At 38.2% G+C, this 24438-nt stretch overlaps 1 protein-coding gene and 1 pseudogene across 2 annotated transcripts; one reads left to right on the top strand and one right to left on the bottom strand.

Annotated features, from left to right (window-relative positions):
* Positions 1–4206: 4206 nt before the first annotated feature.
* Rexo2 (RNA exonuclease 2) lies at positions 4207–14828 on the bottom strand. 2 transcript variants are annotated; one of them, XM_005378159.2, is made up of 7 exons: positions 14611–14826; positions 13569–13652; positions 10133–10210; positions 9419–9530; positions 8024–8132; positions 6634–6687; positions 4207–4631 (listed from the first exon to the last, which is right to left on the bottom strand). In XM_005378159.2, exons 1-7 carry the CDS (start codon positions 14752–14754, stop codon positions 4502–4504), a joined length of 711 nt encoding a protein of 236 aa, XP_005378216.1. In that variant the 5' UTR covers positions 14755–14826; the 3' UTR covers positions 4207–4501. The 2 variants fall into 2 exon arrangements, with proteins under 2 accessions (XP_005378216.1, XP_005378217.1); XM_005378160.2 differs by lacking the exon at positions 13569–13652 and having other exon boundaries at positions 14611–14828.
* A 1132-nt stretch (positions 14829–15960) lies between these two features.
* Positions 15961–16460, top strand: LOC102017857 (annotated as a pseudogene).
* The last annotated feature ends 7978 nt before the right edge of the window (positions 16461–24438 follow it).

Here is a 24438-nt window from a genome sequence, read left to right as displayed (position 1 = left end):
CAACATGTCTAGCGAAACTGCATTATCTCTAATGTTTTATTGAACAATTATTTTCTTATTCTCTTTAATGGTCTGAGCAATCTTTTATTCTTACATCTGATAACCTGAGCAATGTAGTTGAGGATAGCGATATGCAATGTAACTACCACTGTTGATTTGTATTAATTTGTCTTGAGACCCTGTATCACTTTGAATGTTCTTGCTTTGATTTATTTATGTTCGTGATACTATTATGCTGCTACTGTTCTATTTTTTTTATTTCTCATGTAGTACTCTCTTTAAAATAAAAAAAATAAATAAAATTTTGAAAAAATAAAATAAAAAGAGTAACATACAATGACATAACAATATTTTAGAACCTTTAGCATGGTAAAATTAAGCAATTTTAAGAAAAATGAATGACTTAAACAAAGAGTACAACCAAGATGAATGAAAAGATAAAACAATAGCTTCCAATTCAATAATGCTATCATCAGTATGACCTGTGTAGTGCTTCAATGCAATTCAAAATAGAAAAGTTGCCCCACAAAAAACCAACAGTGCTGGGGATGGTGGCACATCCCTGTAATCCCCGCACTCGGGAAGCTGAGGCAAGAGGCCAACCTGAACTGCATAATCCTATTTCAGAAAAAAAGGAGAAAAAAATTGGGCTGGATTCCAATGCAGACAAAATGGGTTTATTAACCTAGATTATCCAAGCATTATACTTAACTCAGATGTCAGAAGCATCTCATTCTCCATCTCAAGCGATTAAATTCAGAGAGAAGGAGGTTGGATGCTCCTAAAGATATTCATCTATAAACAAAAATAGCAATTTTTTATACCACTTTGATGCTGACATAAAAGGAAGCTTCTCCCTAAATTGCTTGCTTCCTGCTATTCCAGATTGGGAAACTAAAGAAAGTTATCTCTTCCCATGGACACAAGCAATGGTCTCAAGAGTCCAACAGCTCCAAGCTGTTCCATTACATGTTGGCCATAAGACAGGATCATTCTGAAAACAGGTCATGCCAAATGATGTGTGCTTTGTGTATTTGTGCAGTAAAATATACATAAAATTGACCATTCTTGTCATTTCTAAATGTGCGGCTCAGTGGCGTTAGTACGTTCATATTATCGTGCAGCCTGAATCACTTATCTTATTCTGGATCCCTAAGAACTCTACAGGCTTTCGTTTGCACAAGATTATTTTTGTCCACATTCTTCAAGTCTCCCATTTTCTAGGGTGTATCCCGTTGATTTACAACAAAGTTACAACCCAAGTGCAAAACTAAACTGATCAAATCACTGTAAGCGTAAGTCTCAAGCCCTCTATACTCAGCAACTGCTGCATCTTCTTGCTTTCTAGTGGAATGAAGACTTAGAACTCCTTACTACAAGGGCTTTGAAGCTACAGTATTCCTTTACTCAGCAGAAAATGCTCAGCGCAGCTAGGCATGGTGGTGCATGCCCGTAATCCCAGCACTTGGGAGGCTGGGGCAGGAGGATCACCGTGAGTTCAAGACCAGCCTGTGCTACATAGTGAGACCGTGCCTAAAAAAAAAAAGCCACAAAGAAAAGTTCAGATGTCTTCATTTATATTATTACCACAACTATCTATGATTTTATAATGAGCCACATAGAATTAAAAGCTTTATTCAAATAACCATGATGCAAGTTTCACAATAGATATTCTGTATACACCAACAGATATATGCTATAAATTTTTGTCATCAATAGGTAAAGAATAGACTACTTCTGCCCTTATCAGTCTGCTACATATGGCTTATCCTAGTAACAACCAATTTTCCACTGTCCCTGCTGCTCATTAATTTTTTAAAATGTTAGGGCATTTGAATAAACCCGGGACATGCACTACCACAAGGCAGTCAATGTAACAAACCTGCACTTCAACATTATGATCAGCTACGAAATACGAGTTCTGCCAAAGATCAATTTCCCTATGAATTTTTCAGCTGTTCTTTCTTCTTAAACAAGAAAAGACTGTTTTTGAGAAAAATAGGCATCTCAGGTATATCCGTAACTCGATGGCTAACCTGCCAGAAAAAGAGGCTCTCTGCCTGTACTCAGTAGTTAAGGCTGAAGTACTGAGAAAATACAGACTGGAGATCATCATCTCAGTACCGGCTCATTTGCCCATGACTGGAATGTGGAGGGAATACACCTGGATGATGCTAGGAACATCCTTGCAGGATAATTACTGTACAGACAGAACCATTACCAACGAGCAGCCCCCAAGAACACTGGAATGGAAAGATCTGCTAAGTAAACACACTGAGCATTTTCAAGCTGCAATTATATTTAAACTAATTTGCAATGCAGATCATTTCATAAAAACTGCTTCACAGCTTCAAGAATCCCTTGTGAAATCCTAACTATTAGCACTATAAATCCACATTTCGTATTTGTAAGCAGACCAGTAAATGATGACCTTATCACTGAGCTATCACGTCTTTATACATACCTGTACTGGACTAGCTCTGCTCATCTAATAGGCTGCCAGTCTTCATTTGGGACGACAGAATTTTGCTACGTGATGCAGATAAAGAGCCAAGGATTCAATTAGAAAAGTGGCCATTCATGCAACGAAGATTTAAAACTAACAGCAAGATTTAAAATTTTTAAAATATAATGGCACAGCACAAACTGGTAAATTGGTGAATCAATCCCACATTTTTGTAGTGAAATCACAGGGCAGTAATAGCAGTATACAGTTCCTAGGAACCTTTGTTTTAAACTTTGTGTTTTCCCATCTACTCTTATTAGAATCTGTAACATTCCTGAGGACTAAAGTAAGAGCAAACACTATCTTGCCAAATTTTAGCCAGTAACACTAAGCCAAATCAAGGTCATAATGTTAGTGAACGTTTTAATAGTCATACGATGTAGTTAGTCACAGACACTAGGCGAACACAAATTTAAGATAATGCCCTAACCATCACAGTTACCTGCACTACCCTTTTCCACAGATCCTGCAGCATCAAATCCTCAGTCAACATAAGCTAGCTGTCATTAAAGGCCTCACTGTGTACCCAGTACTGTGCTCAGAAACGTATGAATAGCATTCAATTTAATTCTTTGAGTTAGGTATCATTATTAACCTCATTTTACAAATATAGAAACTGAGTTAGAGAAGCAAACTTGCCAAAGTACCTCAGTACATCAGGGGCTTGGAATTGAATCCAGGGATTGACTCAAAAGTCCTGTTAATTACTACCCAATTGAGCCTTCCAAACCACTGAGGTTGGTACATGCCATTCCAGAAAGCAGAATAAACACTAGTCATAAAAACAGAAGACTTAAATTTTCATCTACTTATGCTTATTAGACATGAATCCAGTCTTTATTTGCTCATTTGAAAAAAGTTACACTAAAACCTTTCTCCACTCAGAGCTGCTACACAGATAACACAACTTAATACACAAAGTGCTTCTCAAATGAATATCCTGAGGACCACATTACTATGATCATATAAGGACTATTATTGAATAGGGATATAGGGGCCGGGGATATAGCTCAGCAGCATAAGTGCCTGCCTGGCAAGTGCAAGGTCCTGAGTTCGGTTCCCGGTACCAAAAAAAAAAAAAAATAGGGATATAACTCGAGATTACCACATAAGTCTTCAAGTCCAGTAGTTCTCAAAGAGAAGGAGGTCATATGAAGGCCCTTCCCAGTTCTGATTTCTCATCTAAAGGCGTACTTGTCAGAATCAGATCTGTCCTACAGATGATTCTGTTGACCTCTAAGGCACCTACCTTAGTACTGTAGTTTATAGACTGCATAAACTTAGGAGCTAATACATTCAAACTGAAATCTCTTTTTGGCTATTTACTGACCTAGACACAGAACAGCAAACTCCTGACAGGCCATAAGCCTAGCAGAGAGACTGCCTTGTATACATTATCTAGTCAATAAACTTTAGTTACTTACAGAATGCCAGTCTGCTGGATGGCTGACTTGAATTTCTTGAAAGCAGTGAAGAGTAGCCTATTCCAGGGCTGTGAGTTCGATAACAATAAGTCCAAATCTGCTTCTTTGTACCTAGATCATTATTCTATTCTTGACTTGTAAAGCAAAACAGAATAAATTCACTTCCTGTTTGACACAGAAACTTATTCCAAGTGCATTATAAGAATTTAAACATTAGCCATAACACAAGAAAAAGCCATCTTTTCCCACTACTAAAGAATAGATGGTACAAAAAGGTTTGCATTTCAATAGAACTAGTTTTATTTATTCATTCATTTATTTATTATTAAACAAAAGAAATGGTCTAAAAGCAAATGCAAGTATGTACCGAGGGATGGGCATGACCTGGTACTTACAAAGGAGCTTCAGTGTCATAATGGAAACAGTATATGGTGTTGTGTGCTTGAGTAATCTGGAGATGCAAGTTAACTAAAAGAGCTCTGCCAAGCAATCAGCATGAGAAAGGAAAAAAAAAAAAAACCACTAGAAGTTGCTTCCAGAGAACTACGTTGTGGCAGCATGAGAACTGGCATCAACTCACAGTCTTCTCATTTTCCCCATTTTCTATAATTTTCCTCTTTTTTTCATCTGTTTTTTTCTTGAAGATGTTATTTCGGTAAAACTGAAGTTCTTTGATGCTTTCACTAATGTCATCAAGTGCCCTATAAGCAAACATACCACACTGAATAAAATGGCCAAAATTAGAGGAGCTGGAATCATTTTATAAACTTTTTAAGTAACTTAAGAACAACAAGTTACTATAAATGCCACCATCCAGCATCACCAAGAAATGGAACATTCCAGTAAAGCAGAGGCAAGTATTTTTTTAAAAAAAACTTTCGATGATTCATAAAAATTGTAAAACATAGATTAAAATTCCCCAAACTTTTTATAAGATGGTAATGTGTGCTCCAGTACAGGGAAAGAATTCCAGGGTCAAAATAAGTCTAGGAAAAACTAAACATTTCTGAAGTCCTCTGCAAAGCATTTAATAAATTAACGGGCCTTATGAATTCCTAAGGAGCTATAGTGTACATAGTATTTCTAAAACTGCATTTGTGAAATACTTATTAACAGCCCATGAAACATAGTTTGAGATACACCGTGTAATACTTAATATCCCTGAACAAAATACAATGACATCCTTGAACATAACTCATGACTCACTCATCATAATAAACATCAATTATCAGATCAGACAGTACCTAACCATAAGAGAATCTACCTCCTCTCCTGATGATTCGTGCTATAATCAGTGGCAGCCTGCCTCTAACAGCCTTTCTTCTCTTCCAAAATGCTGTTTCTCACCTGCTATAATCTGAGAAATCAGCTAACCAAAATTGTTAGAACAGTATGCAAGTAAATAAGCTCTGAGTGATGGGCCAAGGGCCTCTTATAGCAAATCAACTGTACAAACTTTAGTGCAAGGAAATTTATAACAATTATTTCTGTCGTTCAGGTAACAACCTACTTTCTTTTTTAGGTCCTGGTTATATGAAGAGAGCTTAAGTTGTCAAAAATATAGCCTCTACCTAAGGTACCCAATTTCTTGTCATAATACTGAAGTGTAAAACACATCTGAAAACCCAAAGTACTTTTATAACCCACAGTGCAGCAAAACCCAACCAATTCAGACATGAGGCTTTAGTGATTAGTTATGCCATCTGGTGTGCGAACATCCATGTGTCACTATAGAAATATCAATGTGTCTTGCAACAGAGGCTGTCTTCAAAAACTTTTTAGGGGCATTACATAACAATCCAGGTATACTACCACCTGTCTAAAATTTGAAAAATTCTAAAATCTAAGACATTTCAAACCCCAAGGTATTCTAGAACTGAACTTCCATGCTATATTCCAGCCATACCCAATAAAAATACCCAAGAAGCTAGGTAGTCAGGACACCAGGGCAAGAGGATTGCAAGTTTGAGGCTTCTCTGGCAACTTAGCAAGATCCTGTCTCAAAAGAATGTAAAAACGGGTTGGGGAATGTAAGTTCAGTAGTAAACTTATTGCCAAGCATGCACAAGGCCCTCAATTCAATCCCCAGTTCCACATGAAAAAAAAAAAAGATCCAACTGTCAGTTTAGGGACTGATCTTTGTGTCTTAAACTGCATTGCAGAGTGTGAACTCAGTAGTAAGTAAACCAAGACCACCCTTAAAAGCCAAATCAGCCAAATCAGGTTTTATGTTTCTACAAAACTGCAAACCAAAATAGAGATAGTGCAGATAGTGCAGTAAACGATCCCTAACCTCGTTGTGTACTTATGGTAAGGCTAAATAAAACTGAAAAAGTGTCAAAGCAAGACATCTGTACTACACAACTGCAGACAGCGTTCTAATTTCAAATGGCTACGAGAAAATGAATGCCACTCCTCTCTAGAAAGATTATTGATTATGTCATCAAATACAAGCCAAGTTACCTAAAAGTTTTGAAACTATAATGTAGTTTGAAACTACATGACCAAAAAAGGGACTACATAATCCTCTTCAGAATGGAATACCCGAATCCTGACCAGAATTCCTGATAGTCTTAATAAAAGAAAATTATCTTTCTTCCTGCTGACCTTTATCTTTCCCCTAAGGAAGAAGAGTGGAGAAGAGACATTGATTTGGGAATTATGTGTGTGGGACCGGGAAGCACAGGGGGGACCCCCTCTTACCTGTGAGAGGCAGCCTTCTTTGGTGCAAATTCATACTCCTCTGGATACCAGCGTCTACACACAGCAGAAATGGAACTCTCAAAGGAAAGTGTCTCAAATAGTAACTACCTCCTTCAAGTAATTTATTAACACTGAAAAAGGCATGTGGGTTCTGACTCTCAAACTGCCGCTGCCTGCCATTCTATCTTCCACCTGTTCCTCTCTTCAATGCACTTACTTTCTTTCAGCAAATTCATCCATGTACAGGATTCCCAAATCTCTAGCTCCAGTTCAGCCCTCGTGAGTTTCTGTCCTAAATATCCAACTGCCTGCGGACATCATGTAAACACTCACCAGATACTTTTAACTCAACATCTATAAAACCTTCTCAATAGCTCCATCCACCAAATCTACTCTTCCTCTTATTTTCCCTTTTCTTTGAATAGTTCCAACTCCACCTATGCTATCCAAACTCCAAATGCCAGAATCACTTTATACCTCTTCCCTTTCCTCATATGAGCATTTTGTGTCCTGCCAACTGACCCTCTCCAATATTTTATTTCCATTTCCCCTCATAACCACTCACTTTGCTAAAGGTTCATTCTTCTCCTTCCAAAGTGATGCAGTCTCCCTTATTTCCCCATCCCTTTTTCTTGCCACCTCATAATCTGAATGATATAATTGTATCACCCATGCTTCTAAACTTTCTCAAGGGAACCCCACCCCTTACTAAGTAAAAGCTAACCTCAGTGGTACTACATGCAAGCCCTTCATAATTTAGCCTTGCCTCCTACCTTTGCCAACCTCCCACTCTGCACTCCAGCGTTATCATCTGTAATTTTTTGCACACATTTTGCCTGTGGCTTCCTGCTCCTTCACATTCTCATACTTCTGTCCACTCCCAGGTTGCTATATCCCTACTTAAATGCCTGGAAAACTTTCCTTCTTCTTTAAACTGAAAAGCTATTTCCTGTGTGAAGCTTTCTGATTTCCCATTCCTCTGCTCCAGCACAGTGAGGCATTCTTTCTATAGCTCCTTCATATTCTACATGCATATTCTCATTATAAAAGTCATCACATGGTATACTTCTAGAGTGTGTTTTTTATACCTCTATCAACCCACTAGATTCTCAGGTACTTAAAGAGCTTTTCCTTTATGTTCCCAGCAGATAAGCCAATGCCTGGCACAAAATGAGTGCTCCACACATTTTCTGGAGTAATGAAATTTATATAGTCTGTGATGTTTCTCCCAAGTCTCACTAGTGAGGAAAAATTAAGATCTTGTACAAGTAAGAATGGGAATGATATATGCCCCATTAGCACCCTCAGCTCTACTCAGTTATTTTCCACAAATTTTCAATTACAACATGCTAAATAAGGCAAGTTAATGGATCCTAAACAGAACCCTTACCTGCACAGTTCTTTAACAGTGCTCACATCAATTATTCTATAATGAAGATGTTTCATAAACTGGGGCATGTATTTGTCAAGAAACTTCTTATCTGCATGAACTGAATTTCCTAGAAAGACATGAAGCATACTGCATCTCTGCATTTCTAGTGGTACACAACAGGATATAAAGTCATAAATTATATTTGAAATAAGAATAATTTTTTTAATCCAAACAATTCCTACAAGCATCTCTAAGTTTCTAATTCAGGCTTGAATGCACCTGACTAGTTTCCAAATGCTGATTTCCCACTTTCTAGCCAGTCTAGCTCATAATAAATTTGTAAATCACTCTCATGGACTAAAAGATAATTCCGTCATTCCACATGCTTAAAATAATACATAAATCTGTTATTTTTCAACATCATGCCAGATGTGCAAACTTTCTACCCGTGTCAAAAAATTCACACCACTAACACTTAAAATTTAGCTGAATCGTAAGTAGATAAAACTTTATTTGCAATCCAATTTTTTAAACAAATCATATCCATATTCAGATTTCCATACAGAAATTAAAAACACTAAATTTTAAATAAGAATTTTTAAATAGGCATTAGCTACATTGGCTGGGGAAAACATTTATACAATATATGCTCTTATATGTAATGCCAAACTTTTTTTTGAATGTTTAAGGAAAGTGTTACCACATTCATTCATATATACAAATACAAACAGACCTTCACAGAACATTTTCTCTCTCACAATGTTAACACCCTAAAAATTCTGATAGAACTGGCCTTGTTTCTTTAAAAAGTCAATGTCACAGGCTTTTAAAAAACAAAAAAGAGGGATGGGGAACAATTTTAGATTGACTAGTAAGACATGATAATCAAATGAAATGCATGAGCTTTGACTGAATACTGGTTCAAAAACAGACATTTTGAGGAACTTCGAATACAGGCTAGATATCACATATGATTAAAATTTTAATTATTTTTAATGCAATAATTATATTTTTACATAAAATAGTCTTTAGGAGATATTTCATGAAGTGTTTTAGGAATAAAGTCTCACGATGACTGCAATTTACTTTCAAATGTTCAAAAAAAATAAGTCAAACAAAAATGGCACAAAGATAATAATTACTAATCCCAACTTTTCCACACATTCGAAATATTTCCACAATAAAGTCAGGGGGGATTTTTACTGAGTTCATCTGTTTCCCAGATTCCATGTCAGGTGTCAGGCATTTTCCCAATCATCATGTTGTAAACTTGAACACAAAAGTAAGATATATAACCCAAATCAGGGTAAGCGGAAGATATGGACGATCTTAGCTGGTCTTTCTGGAACTGCAGTCTCCTGAACCACTGCAATGGAAGACTATCTACAAGACATACATAGGATTGGGTTTTACCTGCAAGTGGACAGAGCCCCGGAGGAGTCTGCTGTCGTACAAAGGACAGAAATTCATACTCTGCCTGCTGCAATGTAATTGTACTCTCCTTCACTGCCTTGGTAAGGCCAGACTGCAAGAGAGAATCCCCAGCCCCCACCAGAAACACATGAAGTCAGTTTTTAAAGGTACCTAGCAATGAAACTGCACTTCTAAAATAGGCAAATATCATCAGAGATGGACCAGTTTTAGAGCTCAAATTCAAACTAAAACTGCCATCTTCACATAAACTTTCTTCTTAAAGAATCCAAGCCAAGTAAGTTATATTCCTCATGGTTAATAGCATTTCCACACAGTCAAAAAAGATGGCACTCAAAGTCCAAAGATATAACCTCTGGGAAGAAACAACTATTAACAGAAGAGCAGCATTCCCCCTTCTCTAAGAGTTGATGTCTAACCTTATCCAAAAGACTGACTTGAGTAATACTTGACAATCCACAATGCGTTCGCGACAGACTGAATGTAGGAGAGAAAAAAGAGGACATTCAGGAGAAGATGATCTCGAGAGGTCCCAAAGATGCAAAGTAAACAAGCAAGCAGTTTCCCAGGCTTGCCAAGCAATCTTCCTCTAACCCTTTTTCAATACCATCCAACAATGGTATAGGATTCAGATGTGGGTGCAACAAGCTTGTTACTGATCCCCAAAGCAGCAATCCTGTTATTTGGTAATGTTACCTTCCCATGATGCTCCTTACACCAATCTGACATGCTGTCCAGCAACTCATCTGGCTGTTTTATAATCAGGTTAGGACCCTGTGGAAGGGAAAAGCCATTAGTAGTAAAGAATCAACAGGAATAACCTTGCTCTTACAAATAAACCTTAGCAGTGTCTACCTGGCAAGCATAATGTCCTGAGTTCAATTCTCAGCACCAAAAAAAAAAAAAAAAGTAAAAGAAATAAAGCTTAGTCTACTTTAAGGACTAACTATACCTATCCAAGAAAGTAAGAAATAAGGAGACTTTGTGAACTCTCAAAGTAGTCCTCATTCATTCCAGCACTGTTTATAAAGGCAAAAAAGAACACACAACTGAAAACCAAAATGACTAGTAACAGAAGACACAAATACCTACCAAGATTCAGCAAACTATAGTCCCAGGCTTTGGCTTCTTTTTTTTAAGTGATCAGAAAGCTAAGAATGAATTTTACATTTGTATTCTTTTATTTGTTCGTGAGCGTGAGAGAGAGAGAGAGAGAGAGAGAAAGAGAGAGAGAGGAAAGGGAAAGAAAGAGAGAGAGAGAGAGAAAGAGAGAGAGAGAAAGAGAGAGAGAGAGAGAGTGTGTGTGTGTGTGTGTGTGTGTGTGTGTGTGTGTGTGTGTGTTGCTGAGGACTGTACCCAGGGCCTCACAGTTAGCAACGAGCCTGAGTTTTACATTATAAAGAATTATCTAAAAAAAAAAAAGGAACTGTATGGGATTCGAAACCTAAAATATTTAGTATCTGGCTTTTTCCAGAAAAAGTCTGCCAGTCCTGATGATGAGTTCATTTTTAAAACTATCAGTATTGCCAAGTGAAAAAAGCAAATTACAAAACAGGATTAACATACAAATTATTATCTTTACACCTGTTTTTCAAAATACACACATTTACATATGCATACAATATCAAGAAAATACATAAATTTTGGGAAATAAAATAGGACTGGAGAAAAGACAAAATACTAATAGATTATTATTCATATACTTTATATAAAAGGTACCCTGTATATCTTGAGAGTAGTTTTAGATTTAAAAAGAAAAAAAAAAAAACATTAAAGAAGTTCTGGGAAAATAAAATGGCCCTCAAATTCTCAGTTCTATTTACCAGAACTTTTTAACCGTGAGTCTTCTGGACAGCGTCCAGCAGTAATGAGCCTGCCTAGCACAGTAAAGCAAGTCTGTCCCTCTGGAAGACAGTGATAACAATTAAAAAACTGTCCTCCTTTCCTCATCAGGATGTTAACAGGATAAAAGAAATTGTATATATGAAAGTTCTTTGACCTCTTTGCAAGAAAACTATTCTACATATTCAAAGTATTATTATTACCAAGGTGCTAAAAAGTTTGCAATCACTCAAAGAAATGGCTAGAACCAGGCTAAAATACAGCTTAAGTCCTACAGCTGAAAAGGTGCTTTAGCCAAACACAAAACTGGTGTTGGCAATCTCCACAGAGAAACAAAAAGTTTGCTCCGATATTTAAAAAACACAACAAAAAACTCGCACTGTTAAAAAAAATTTTAACAATGCTGGCAGAGAGCAAACTACATACTATATAAATCTACTAACCTATTCTGCAAGATCTGGTAGTTTGGCAAATTAAGTTATCCACAAAAAAATTTTCAGAGTCGGATGCTTTTGCCTCTACTACATAAAACATTTTCCTCAAACCAATATGAAAATAAAACCTATTTTCCTTAGAACTGATAGCCCCGAAGCTTTAAAAAAAAAAAAAACATATCTTCTACTGACTTAGTGTATTTAAAAAAGCTCTACTAATCCGCAGCTGTGTGAATACATACCCAAATCTCCTCCAGGGCACATATCAACCTGCTGGTCCATTAAACTGTCAGTATTTCACATTATATCAACAGTCTAAGGGAAAAACATTTCTTTGGCCAAGGGTAGGTAGGGCTGGTAAAATAAAGACACTTCTCTTCACTATTTGTCTCCAGTCAATTCCAAGTCACATAAAAAAGTAACCAGACCAAAACCTCAGGGCCTTATTTGTATAATGCTTAAAAGAAAAGTTGTTATGAGAAATAGAGTCTCATGATTCTAAGGAACATAAGTCCAGTCCTCCACTAATGCTACAATTCATCTATAAATATCTTTTCACCTCTTTTTCCTAAGAAATAAATGAGTCTTAAGTGTAGATTTGTAAAATTTATCCACTGCCAGTAACCCATCAATCCTACCCTCTAGGAACTTATTTTAACAGGATTCTTCTGCACAACCATCCCTACTTTGCTCCTATGGTGTTTTGTTTTGTTTTTGCTTTTGCTTTTTCCTTTTTTCAGTTACAGGTTAACAACTCTAAATATTGCTGACAACAAAAAAAAGTCACCACAGTCAGGGATTTCATCTCCCACAAGTGAGATGATATCAGGCATTTATTAAATGTTTCCTGAGTGGTCAAAGTACAGCAGGTGGGTTTGTTTTGCTTAATACTTCAGTTAAAGCAGCATGTAAAAACCTTTGTCACGGCCATATGTCAATGAGAGAGCATTTCTGAAAATACATTAATAGAAATTCTGACATCTTAATATAGAACAAACACATGTCCTAGGTAAAAAGGCAGTCAGCCCTCCTTCAGCATGGCTTCTGCATCCACAGATTTAACCAAACTTGGGAGGAAAATATTTGAGAAAAAAAAATTTGTACAGATGTTTTTTCTTATCAGTCCTTAAACAACATAGCATAACCACTTATATAAAATTTACATTATATCAGGTATTATAAATAATCTAGAGATGATTTAAAGTATATAAGCAGATCTAGATAGGTTACATGTAAACACTATATCATCTTAATAGAAGGGTCTTGCGCATCTGTAAATTTTGTTCTCTTTGGAGGAGTCCTGGAACCAATCTCCTATGGATACAGAGGGACGACTGTATATGAAATCAAGTTAAAATCAAAGTTATGATATAAAGATATAAACTTTGGCAAGAGTCACCAAACCTGATGGGACAACAATTACTACTACTGGTTAGGAACACCTCACTGGGACTTCCTGGGTTAAACTAAAATGGCTTCCCTAATAACTAGCCGGGTGGCCAAGGGTAAAGTACTCAACATCATTGCACCCAAAAGTCCTTAACTGTAAAATAAACATTAACAATACCTACTTTATAGTTGTGAGGGCTAAGAGCAAATACAAAAACACAACTATGCCGGGCACACAGTAAACTCTCACTAAATGTAAATTTTTGACGTGGTAAACTGAAAAATTAACCAGGCTGTAAGATGGTTACTTTGATTCCAGTACCAATTCTACCATGCCCTCAAATATTACTTTCAACCTTAATCTATATGGACTCCAATTATTTTTTAAATAACAAGACCGGAAAAAATGATTTTTGAATTTCCAATGCCCTCCAAACAGTAGGATTATGTTATATGGCAGCACCTACTTCAGCCAAAATGTTAAGATCAGAGTCAGTTATCAGACAGGCCATCTCAATAATCTGGTCCTTCTCAATGTCCAATCCTGTCATCTGCAATAAAAAATAAATATATAACACACACCTCTTTCTGGCCTCTTGTACCCAAGCTTATTCAACAAGGACTCTGTGAAGCATATTCAGTTTATATTCCGAAGCCAGAATAGAAACGATAATAACGTTCCTCCGACAAGCACTCAAGATACAAACATGAATCTTCATTTACTCAACAAAACATTTACCAAAGAAGGCTTGCACTATCACCAATCCTAGCCCGAGACGGATGCAAAGTAAGTAAAATTGAGACAACACTCAATTACAGAAAAGGTGGATAGCACCACTATACTTATCAGCTTACAAAACTCTTCCATTCACATTACTCGATCTCCACCACCATTTAACGCTGAAAGTAACTATGATTTGCATCTCACAGAGGAAAAGGAGACGCGAGGGAAGGGGAAGGTCTTGGCAAGAGTGTGTTAAAACTGAAGGGATCGGAACTGGGTTCTGGTCCCAACCTCAGACTCTCGCTAGCAGTGACAATGAAGGAGCTGAATCCTCTCTCTGGGCCTCACTTTCCTGGGTTAAGGAATGAGAGGGGTAAGGCTGAGTCATGTCCGGAGTGCAGCTAGCGTGAAGTAGGGTCCTTTAAGGTTTTGTGGGGGAAGGGAGAGCAGCCTCTGCCCCCACCCCCACCGCGTCCCAGAGCGTGGAGACACCCGAGTGGGGCGTTAGAAGTCCACATATGGGCGGAGGCGGGAGGGGAGACAGACAGACGGACCTACAGACGACTCCTCCCTTCCAAGAAGAAGCCCCGCATCCAGCACAGCTCCCAAGAGCGTTCCTCCAGCCCCGCGCCTGGCCCAGCGCCGCCCACCGCCGCGCCGCGCTCACCTGCCCAGCCTGCGACCCCGACAGCCGCCGCTCTCCCGGGACAGCTCGGCCCCTCGGACCCACGCGCTGCACCTCCCTCGCCTCCTCTAAGCACCCCGCGCCCCCCTCACCCACTCACCTCCAGGTCCACCCAGACCATCCGCTGAGCCATGCTCTCCCCCGCCGCCATGACTGCACCTTCGCGGACACCTCGTGCCCCGACCTGCCTGCGACTCCCACCCACACCCCGCAACAGCCTGGAACCCAGAGAGCCGCCTAGCATCACCCGGCACGAGCCGCCACAGCCCTAGTCTCGCCGCTGGCGCCGGCGCAGGCGCAATAGTCGCTAAACGTCGCAAACCTACAGGGAGGCGCAGAGCGAAGACCACAGCTCCCAGCATCCCGCGCGCCTGCTCGCCCTCCGCGGCCCGGCCGGGCTGCCGAAAGGGCTGACGGGACTGCGAGTCCCGTGGCGGCGCCGCTGAATTCCCACCCCCCGCCACGTGTTTCTCGGGTGTTAGTGGACGCGCTTGTTTTTCACAGCTGAGTTTCCTCCCAAGAGTAATTTCCTAAGTTTTGGTTAGTTCTAAACCGCGCGGTTTAAAAAGCACTCTTTACATCGACTGGTCGAAAAAGATGATTATGACTTTTAAAAATATATCTGCTTTTTTTTCATTACCTGATTCTGCCTTCCACATAATATTTTTCTCATTTACTTGAGCTGAAGAGCAACGTATTATTTTGGGCCACAGAGCCAATTCTACTGTCATCATAAATGTTTAAATGGGATCTTGGCTGAGAGATCACTTGGCGTGTATCAAGTGTTCTATAAAAGTTCCTTTTCTTTCATTGTACAGGCTTTAACCCTACTTGCTGGGGAAGGACTTGAGCTGTGTTTGACTGCAGCTGTTAGGCATCAGTAATAATTGACTTCCTCCTTCGTCCATACTTAAGTTCTTAATGTTAATCGGGTCCTAGTACAACAAATCTACACAGCAGACTAAATTGAAATGAACGAAGCAGCTCTGCCTTCTCTGTCATCTGCTTTGGTTTTAACTGATGTATCTAATCTCCCTTGACAGCTGTTGCTTCCACCATTTACAGTAGATGACCAGCAGAATCATTCCGCACTGCAGTGTCAAATTTTGTGAGGCTCGTAAATGTGGGCTATTCAGTGGAAAATTTGTATGCAAAGAGCAACTTTGTCACAAATGTTAATCTCAGTCTTGAATTATTTCGTATACTAATTCCCACCTGTTGAGCTGGTTTTCTGAGCAACTGTGTTGCCTTATCAGAGCTTCAAACCTAGTCAAACGTACTGCATTTCAACTTTTATTCCTTTGGTATACTCAACCCACCCCCGGCTAGCTCACAGAAGTTCTGAAGGATCAACAAAACGTGTTTACAGAATATATATTTTTATTGTGAAACATGTCTATACATTGTAACAGCGTTGCTTAATGAATCACATTGTTTTGCAATAGCTTTGTATTCATTTGTAGTCTATATCCATTTTAGCCTGCATTTCTTTAGCTTTTGTAGTTTTAAACTTGATTTAGAAAAAGTAGACTCTGCCATCTTTCCAGTGCCACCATAATGGTGCGCGTGAATGTCCTGGCTGATGCGCTCAAGAGCATCAACAATGCCAAAAAGAGAGGCAAACGCCAGGTCCTTATTAGGACGCGCTCCAAAGTCATCGTCCGGTTTCTAACTGTGATGATGAAGCACGGTTGCATTGGCGAATTTGAAATCATTGATGATCACAGGGCTGGAAAAATTGTTGAGAACCTCACAGGCGGGTTAAACAAGTATGGTGTGAGCAGTCCCAGGTCTGATGTGCAGCTGAAAGACCTGGAAAAATGGCAGAATAACCTGCTTCCATGCCGTCAGCTTGGTTACACTGTATTGACAACCTCAGCTGGCGTCATGGACCACGAAGAAGTGCGACGAAAACACACACGAGGGAAAATCCTGGGATTCATCTTCTAGGGGTGTAAAACATACAAATAAAATGCCTCAGCAGACACAAAAGAAAAAAGAAAGAAAGAAAGAAAAAGTAGAAATCGGTCATCAACAAGGTTTTTTATTATCCTCCTAAAGTATTTCTTCAAATTTTCAAAGACTGCTTTTTTTCTATGTCACTGTCGGTACATCAAGTAGTTGACTGCAAATGACATCTTCAGTGGTGAAACTGTATTTAAAGTTTACATTCTCCATAGCCATAATCTTCATTTTTAAATAATGGATAAAATTACATATGGACTTTTGCAAACTACAATTTATATTGATATACAAATGTACTTTAGTTACAATAATAACAGAATTTAGGTAAATAGCATTATAAAGATATTTGTCTTAATGTGAATATCATTTCATTGGTAATAAAGATTATTGTCTCAAAATACAACAATGTATGCATCAAATGCACAAATCCAAACTATGTATACAAGAGGGAGGTTAGACCCAAGAATAAAGGACCGACCCCAGAATCTGAAAAGGAGGGTTTGATGTGCAGCTGAGCTATGTCCCTAAATCCTTAGCACTTGCTTTGAAATAGGGTTTCACTATGTCCCTAAATTGCCCAGGCTGGGATCAAACTTGTGATCCGCCTGCCTTAGTCTTCCAAAGTACTGCTGCTTTCTTACCAATGACTTACCCAACCCGACTTTATTCTTCCTACTTCCTGAGCAAAGGTGACCGTGATAATCCACAAGTGATCTCCACAATCTGGGTACTTCAAGATACTAGGTTTAGAATCGTTCTAAACCTTTTAAAAATCCCTTAGTTCCTCATAGGAGAGGCCCCTGGTTGTTCAAGTTGTTACAGCAAGTTCATAAACCTTACATTGTTATAACTGTGTTCCCTGGGAGCTTTATCCACAGCTGTATCTGTTTTATCACTGTTCTAAACTAGACATTAATTTGTAGATTTTTATACTTTATGCTAAGACTAGCATTGAGTCATGATTCTAGTTAGTAGTCGCCACAGTAATGAGACTATCTCATACCTGTAAAGTGTCCTACAGTTAACAAAGCGTTTTAAATAAACAGCAGGTACCCCATAAATACTTACTTGATAATTTCCTTCCCTGTTTTGTGGAACTTCGTCTTGAAACATGTTGACATCAGGATTTACTGCCAACAACTGACAACTATTTACTCCCCCCAATGATCTAGAGAGGAATAAAGAACAATAAATCTTTTGCCTTTTGTCCTGTACACTGTAATTTATAAAAGTAACAACAACACTTGTAAGTATCAAATTGTACTTTGTATAAAAGGGGCGCTAAGGGTTTTTATGAAATTTGTGCTATATTTATCTCAATTTGTTTCAGCGAACACTTAATGAGTAATTTACTGTATATCCAAAACACTGCTGGTATAATTTGGATCTGGAAGGCCTCCCAAAGGCCCATGTGGCAAAGGCTGGGTCCCTTCCGTGGCACTATTTGGGAAATGGCAGAAAATTTCAGAGCCGTGGCCTTGAAGGAGGTCTTCCAGTTACGGTGTGGGCAGGGGATCTTGAAGGGGACAGTGGGACTCCAATCCCTGTTTCCTGTGCTCTTTCATCTCAGTCTTCTTAGCCACGAGGTGAGAAGCTTCACTGTGCTATGCACTCTCCACCGTGATATACTGCCTTATCCCATGCTCAAAAGCAATGGTTCTACCCAATCATGGACCAAAACCTCCCAAATTATTAGTCAAACCTTTTCTCAGCGGGGCATGGTGGTGCATGCCTATATTCCCAACACTCAAAGGCTGAGTCGGGAGGTTCACTGAGTTCTAGGCCAGCCTGAGCTACACAGCGAGCTCAATCAAGGCCAGCCTGAACTACATAGTGAGATCCTGTCTCAAACAAACAAACAAAAAACTTCCCTCTTTATAAATTGAATATCTCATATATTTTGCTACTATTACAGAAAGCTGATGAACACAAATGCCACAATAAAAAAAAAACTTATTAAAATAATATTCATTCATCAGATACTACAAGTATTCAAGATAAGACAGTTTTAATTTATAAAAATAAGATATGCAGTTTGAGTTGTTTCTTTTATAAATAAGGTGATAGCTTTATTTTTCTCATTGTAAAATCTATTACACAATAGATAACTGGGACAAGTTGGTATAATTTTTTACCTTCACTACCAGGTATGGAGCCACACTCTTTATTTCTCAGGCAAAGAAATATTAGTGAAATTTATGAGACAGATGCAATGCTATGTGTTAGCTTCAATGTCAACTAAGCTAAGGTGGAACTGTGGTTCCCAAAATTTCTACCCACACCTAGGTCCCATGTCAAGTTGGTGTATAGTAAAGAACTGAACTAGCCTTTGCTTCTGATTTCCAAGAGAAAGTCAAAGTTCTGGGTACTTCTCAAGGAATGACTGTCTTTGTTATTCACAGTAACCCCTGATAGTTTATGCTACTTCTGTGACTCATGGTGGGCCCCAAGAGAGTTTCACAAAGGAGGGACCAGGCTGTGCTGAAAAGTCAAACATGATTAGAGGGTTGGGATTTTAAGTGGCGTGATATAATTCCGATCTCTTGGGAGGGTAAGGGGCTGGAGATTGAGTTCAGTGATGTGGCCAAGGATTCAAGCAGTGAGGCCTATTTCATAAAACCCCAATAAAAACTGTACATCAAAGCTCAGACAAGGTTCATGGCTGGTAATAATTCACTGATGTACCAGCAGGGTCATGATACTGACTCCCTCAGAAGACAAACAAGCTTCATTTTTAAGGCATTCCTTGGTCTCTTCCTAGGCATCACCTATTTGGCTGGTTTTGTTTTAATCTTTTTTGCTGTAGTAAAAGTGTAATTCTAAAGACAGCTCTTTCACAAGTTCTGTGAGTCTTTCTAATAAATTATTGAGCCTGTAAGGGCAATGGGAACTTCCAAATTTGTAGGCAGTTGGTCAGAAGTGTGGGTGGCCGGAGATGCCTGAGCTTGTGGCTATTGTCTGAACTGAGGCTAGGTTAGTTTCACACAGGATTGAGCCTTTATGAAGTTTGGCTTAACTCCAGGTAGTTAGCGTCCACATTGCTATGCAGTTTGCCACAAAAGAAATGTACTTGAGCTTTGGAAGTGATAAGGAAGCAGTAGCCATAATTTTTATACTCTGGAAGATAGTGCAGAGTGTGAGGTATTGTTATATTTCATACATATTGTTGCTTCCTGGCTCACCTTGTTGGCCTGAGGACTCGGCCTGCGGCTCCCCAAGTGTCTACGACATTTCCTCCAACTTCTCTGCATCCTGGGCCAATGATATGTGCAGTTCTACAGCTAAGGGTGCCAGCTAGTCCTGTAAGCCTTAGGCCATGTGAGTCATGTCAGGCAGAATAATGAGAGACAGATGAAAGTTCTATTTTTTCTAGAAGTTTCTAGGTTGTCCTTTCTCTGTTCTTGCTCAGCTTTCCTTTTCAACTACTGGCATGGATGACCTATGTTGACTTCTGGCCCAATACCAGATGTAAGCTAACAAGAGTGATCCATCCACAATTATAATTGCATATGGTCACATCCCCCTAATAGGTCTCTTCTTCTAGATCACTCTTAGTTCAGTTAATTTTTGCTTGACTGATATCGTTCTTCCAGTTTGCCCACTGATAGAAAACTATGTTTGTGATTGTTGGGAATTTAAGGGAAAACACTGCAGGGATAGAAATAATATGACATGATAGTTTTCTACCCTAACAATATTAGAATCTTTTTTAAAATATTGATACCATGATTCTATAGCAAAGTTTAGGGAACTACTGGGGTTTTTCTGTTTGATTTTTGTTATTAGTTTTGTTTTTTGAGAGATTCCTAGGAGGTTGTAGTATATATACCAAATATGATAAAATTCTGCAGTAGATAGAAGAAGAAAAAGGTATACAATATGATAAACATACATGTATAAGGTAGAACAGCAGGAATATATGAAAATATATCTGAAAAGAGACACTCCTAAATGACAGGAATATTAAAATTAATCAATATATATATTAGGCAAATATTAATGGAAAAAGTATTGACAATTGTAATATAAAACAAAATAAAATTAAAGTACATCAGAGATATTTTACATTCTTAAAAGTTAAGTACTTGATAAAGAAATATTTTAATTTTTGCATTTAGGATAGTGTTGGGATATATAAAGCAAAAATTGGAAGATACACTCAGAGAAAATGACAAAGTAAAATAATGTCTCTTGACATTAATAAGAAAACTTTTAATCATATAGGTCATATCCTTTGTCCACAAGTGAGAAATCACAACGAAGAGCAGAGAATTAAATTAACAAATGTATTAGCTTTCTGTTACTGTAACATATCTGATATAAAATTAACAAATGTATTAGCTTTCTGTTACTGTAACATATCTGATATAAAATCAACAAATGTATTAGCTTTCTGATACTGTAACATATCTGATATAGTCAATTTAAAAGCAAGAGATGTTTTTTTGGCTCACAGTTTTAGAGGCTTCAGTCCATGGTCAGTCGGTCCTGTTACTTCTGGGGCAAGGGGAAAGGCAGCACATTGTGACAAGCGCATGCAGCAAAGGAAACCTGTTCACTGCATGGCTAGGAAATAAAAGAAGAGGCTGGCATCCCACAGTGTCCTTTGAGCAGCACCAAATGACCTAACATCTCCAACTAGGGTCTGTCACCTAAAGACTCCATTACCTTCCTGTAACACCAAGTTGAGCATTAAACAAGGCCTTAAGTGAGGGCACCGTACTGAACATTTCAAATCCAAACAATAGCAATAAATACCAACACTTATAAATTACTCAAAAGAGAAAACTCAAATCTGAGACTGAAACAGGAGGATCGCTGCAAGTTTGAGGTCAGCCTAGGCTACACAGTGAGTTCAAAGCCAATCTGAACTACATAGTGAGTCTCTATCTCAACAAAACAATTTAAGATAAAGAATAGTGAGTACACTCATATCAAAGGCCAAGGATTAAATTAACTTCCATTTCTCACCAAGGTGAAGTAACAGGGATTAGATTCTCCTTCCATCCTGAAACAACACTGGCAAAACATGTAAAACAAGACCACAGACAACAGGAACAACACAAGCTTATAGGTTGGCCCCCTACAATAAACTGTATTCCATATATTCAAACAGTTAAGTAGCTACAAAAAAATTCAAAATCAAATTTATAGAGAGGAAAGCTACTATATCTAAAATGAAGATAACATTGGAATTAATTTCTAATTGACATTTCAAAAAACAGGGTGAGTAAAGGTGAAGACATAGCAAAAGAAACTATACAAAATGAAACACTGACAAAATATTAAAAACTAACACAATGAAGAGCTATAGAACAATATGAAGCTGTCTTAGGTAAGTGCAAATGGAGTTCCCAAAAGGAGAGGAAAGTGATGCAAAACAACTTCAAATGACCAAAATTTTTCCAAATTGAATGAAAATTATGAACTCACTGATCAGTGTAGCTCAATAAACCCTAAACACAAGAAATATGAAGAGCTCCAGAAATGAGCATTTTGGTAGTAAATACTATCTTAATATAGTGGAGATATATGTTGTTGGACTCTTAAAAATAAAATGTTTGGATAAATGTAAAGTGGGGTATATAATGTACATAAAGTAAAACATGACATCAATACCACAGCTTCTAACAAATCTAAACAGAGGGTAGAAGGAGAGGTAAAAGATCAGGAACTAAAATCAAATTGTAACTACAGACATGAGGAGTTATATAAAAATTATAAGAAACTCTAGGTGTAACTCAATAGTAATGTATTTGTATAGAGGGAATGGTTGATTTTCTTTTTCTTTTCTTTTTCTTTTTTTTTTTTGTACTGGGAATTGAAGTTAGGACCTCACACTTGCCAGGCAGATGCTGTGTCACTGAGCAAAATTCCTGGTCCTGGTTGATTTTCTAGAAAAGCATACTATCCAAATTGACTCCTGAGAAAGAAAATATGGGTACAGTAAGTTCTGGACTTACAAACAATACAGTTGTAAATTTTCACAGGTACAAACGTACCTCACATTAGAAACATTCACAGATGCAAATCATGGGAGTAGCTCATGTGTTTGCTGCACACTGTCACAGCTGTGCTGCTGTGCTTACTGTACAGCACAATAGTGTATAGTAGTACAGTGCTCAATCAGAGCCCAGGATCTTGAAAAGCAAGAAGAAAAGCTTTACATTGTATATGTGTGCCAATAGTGTGTAAAACTCACTTTGTTGGACTTACAAACAAATCCGATGTATAAATGTTCTCCAGGAACAAAACTGGTTTGTAAGCTGGGAACATACTATAGATGAATCATCATGAACAAAATTGAGAAAGGAATAAAAGGGGTTTCTAAGGCAGCCCCAGATAGTTGAATAAACTGAGTTCAATATCTTAATGAAACAGGTAATTCCTATGTCAAATAAGTAGAAAAAAATAAGTATGCCAATTGATTTTATAAGGCTAGCAGAACCTTAATTCCAAAACCAAATTTACATACACAATGTTTAAGTCTGTGATAGTCATGAATACAGATCCAAAACTTACTGAAACTTGAGAAAAATAACAGATCTAGAGCATATAAGGGTTCATCAATATGTCATGACACATATCTTATGACAGGGTGCAAATAGTTCAGTTATAAATATTCTATTCTTTTTTTTTTTTTGGTTTTTCTCTGGTACCGGGAACCGAACTCACGACCTTGCGCTTGCCAGGCAGGCGTTTTGCCGCTGAGCTAAACCCCCAGCCCCATAAATATTCTATTCTAAAAAGTTTGTTGCACCCTCTGGGATGGCAGGGCCTGCGAGAGGAGTGTGAGTTTGCACTCTAAGCTTCCTCCACTGTCTGGGGGACAGCAAAGTCTTTGAGAGGAGTATAAGGACACACACCTTTTTGGAGTACACTGACAGGAAACCCAAGACATGAGACACGGGACAATAGCTAAGTCCTAGGTGCACAGGTGCACATGTACCTTTGGAGGGCAGAGTAACTGGCCAGACCAGGAGCGTGGAAGAGTCTGAAGCAGCAGTGAGGAACCAGCAGTTGAACTCCAGAGAACTCTACCAGCAGAAGTCCAGCCCCAGGCCCCACATCCAGAGGCCCAAGATCAGCTCCATACCCAATACATTTCTGGGATTAAATATGGACACTATCACAGAACTGTAAACACCAGAGGTATTTTACTACTTTCATTCTCTCTTGTTTGATTGGCTATCCCTCTGCCCGTCTGGTTAGATGTCATCTTATTTTCTTCTGTATTTGGTAGTTATTTTTGTATTCGGATTTTTTTCTCTTTTGTTCTGTCCTATTTTCTCTCATCTCCTTTTTTCTTTCTTTCTTCTCTTTTGTTCATTGTTATTCTCTTTCTTTTCGATGTTTAAGTTTCTTGCCTTTTTTTCATCCTTTTCTATAGACCCACTTTTCTTTCGTCAACTACTTTTTTTTTCCATTTTAAAGAGTAAAAAAAGGACAACAAAGCAGTAGGGGGATACACTGAATTACAGACAAAGTGGTAGGACATGGTCAATAGTTGTTCTTTTACCTATTGTTATCTTCAGGATAGTTTCTCAGGAAAACAAATAGACAAATAATAGTGAGTTACAGACAAAAATGGCAGGAAATTATCAATGGTTGTTGTACTATACCCTGGCTTCTCCAAAGTGGTCTCTAGGGAAAACAAATAGAGCTGTACATGAGTGATCAATCAAATAATCATTGATTATTCCCAATGGTTGTTTTTGAAAACACATAGTAACAAACATACATCCATTTATGAAATAGCATAGGAGCAACACAAACATTACAGAGTTATGGACAGATTGATAGGAAATCATCAATGGCTGCTGCAATACATGTTGGCATCCTCAAAGTGGTTTCTCAGGAAAACAAAGATACACAAGAAAGATCCAACAAGTAGTTACAGCCTAAGGGTTGTGGAAAGTAGCAGGTTACCTCATCAGTGACTCCCCTCACTGAGGTGTGACAG

Source organism: Chinchilla lanigera, unplaced genomic scaffold (assembly GCF_000276665.1).
Source record: "Chinchilla lanigera isolate Chin_1 unplaced genomic scaffold, ChiLan1.0 scaffold00011, whole genome shotgun sequence".
Taxonomy (NCBI): Eukaryota; Metazoa; Chordata; class Mammalia; order Rodentia; family Chinchillidae; genus Chinchilla; species Chinchilla lanigera.
The sequence above is the reverse complement of the archived record's forward strand: the minus strand, read 5'-3'. Positions and strand labels throughout refer to the sequence as shown.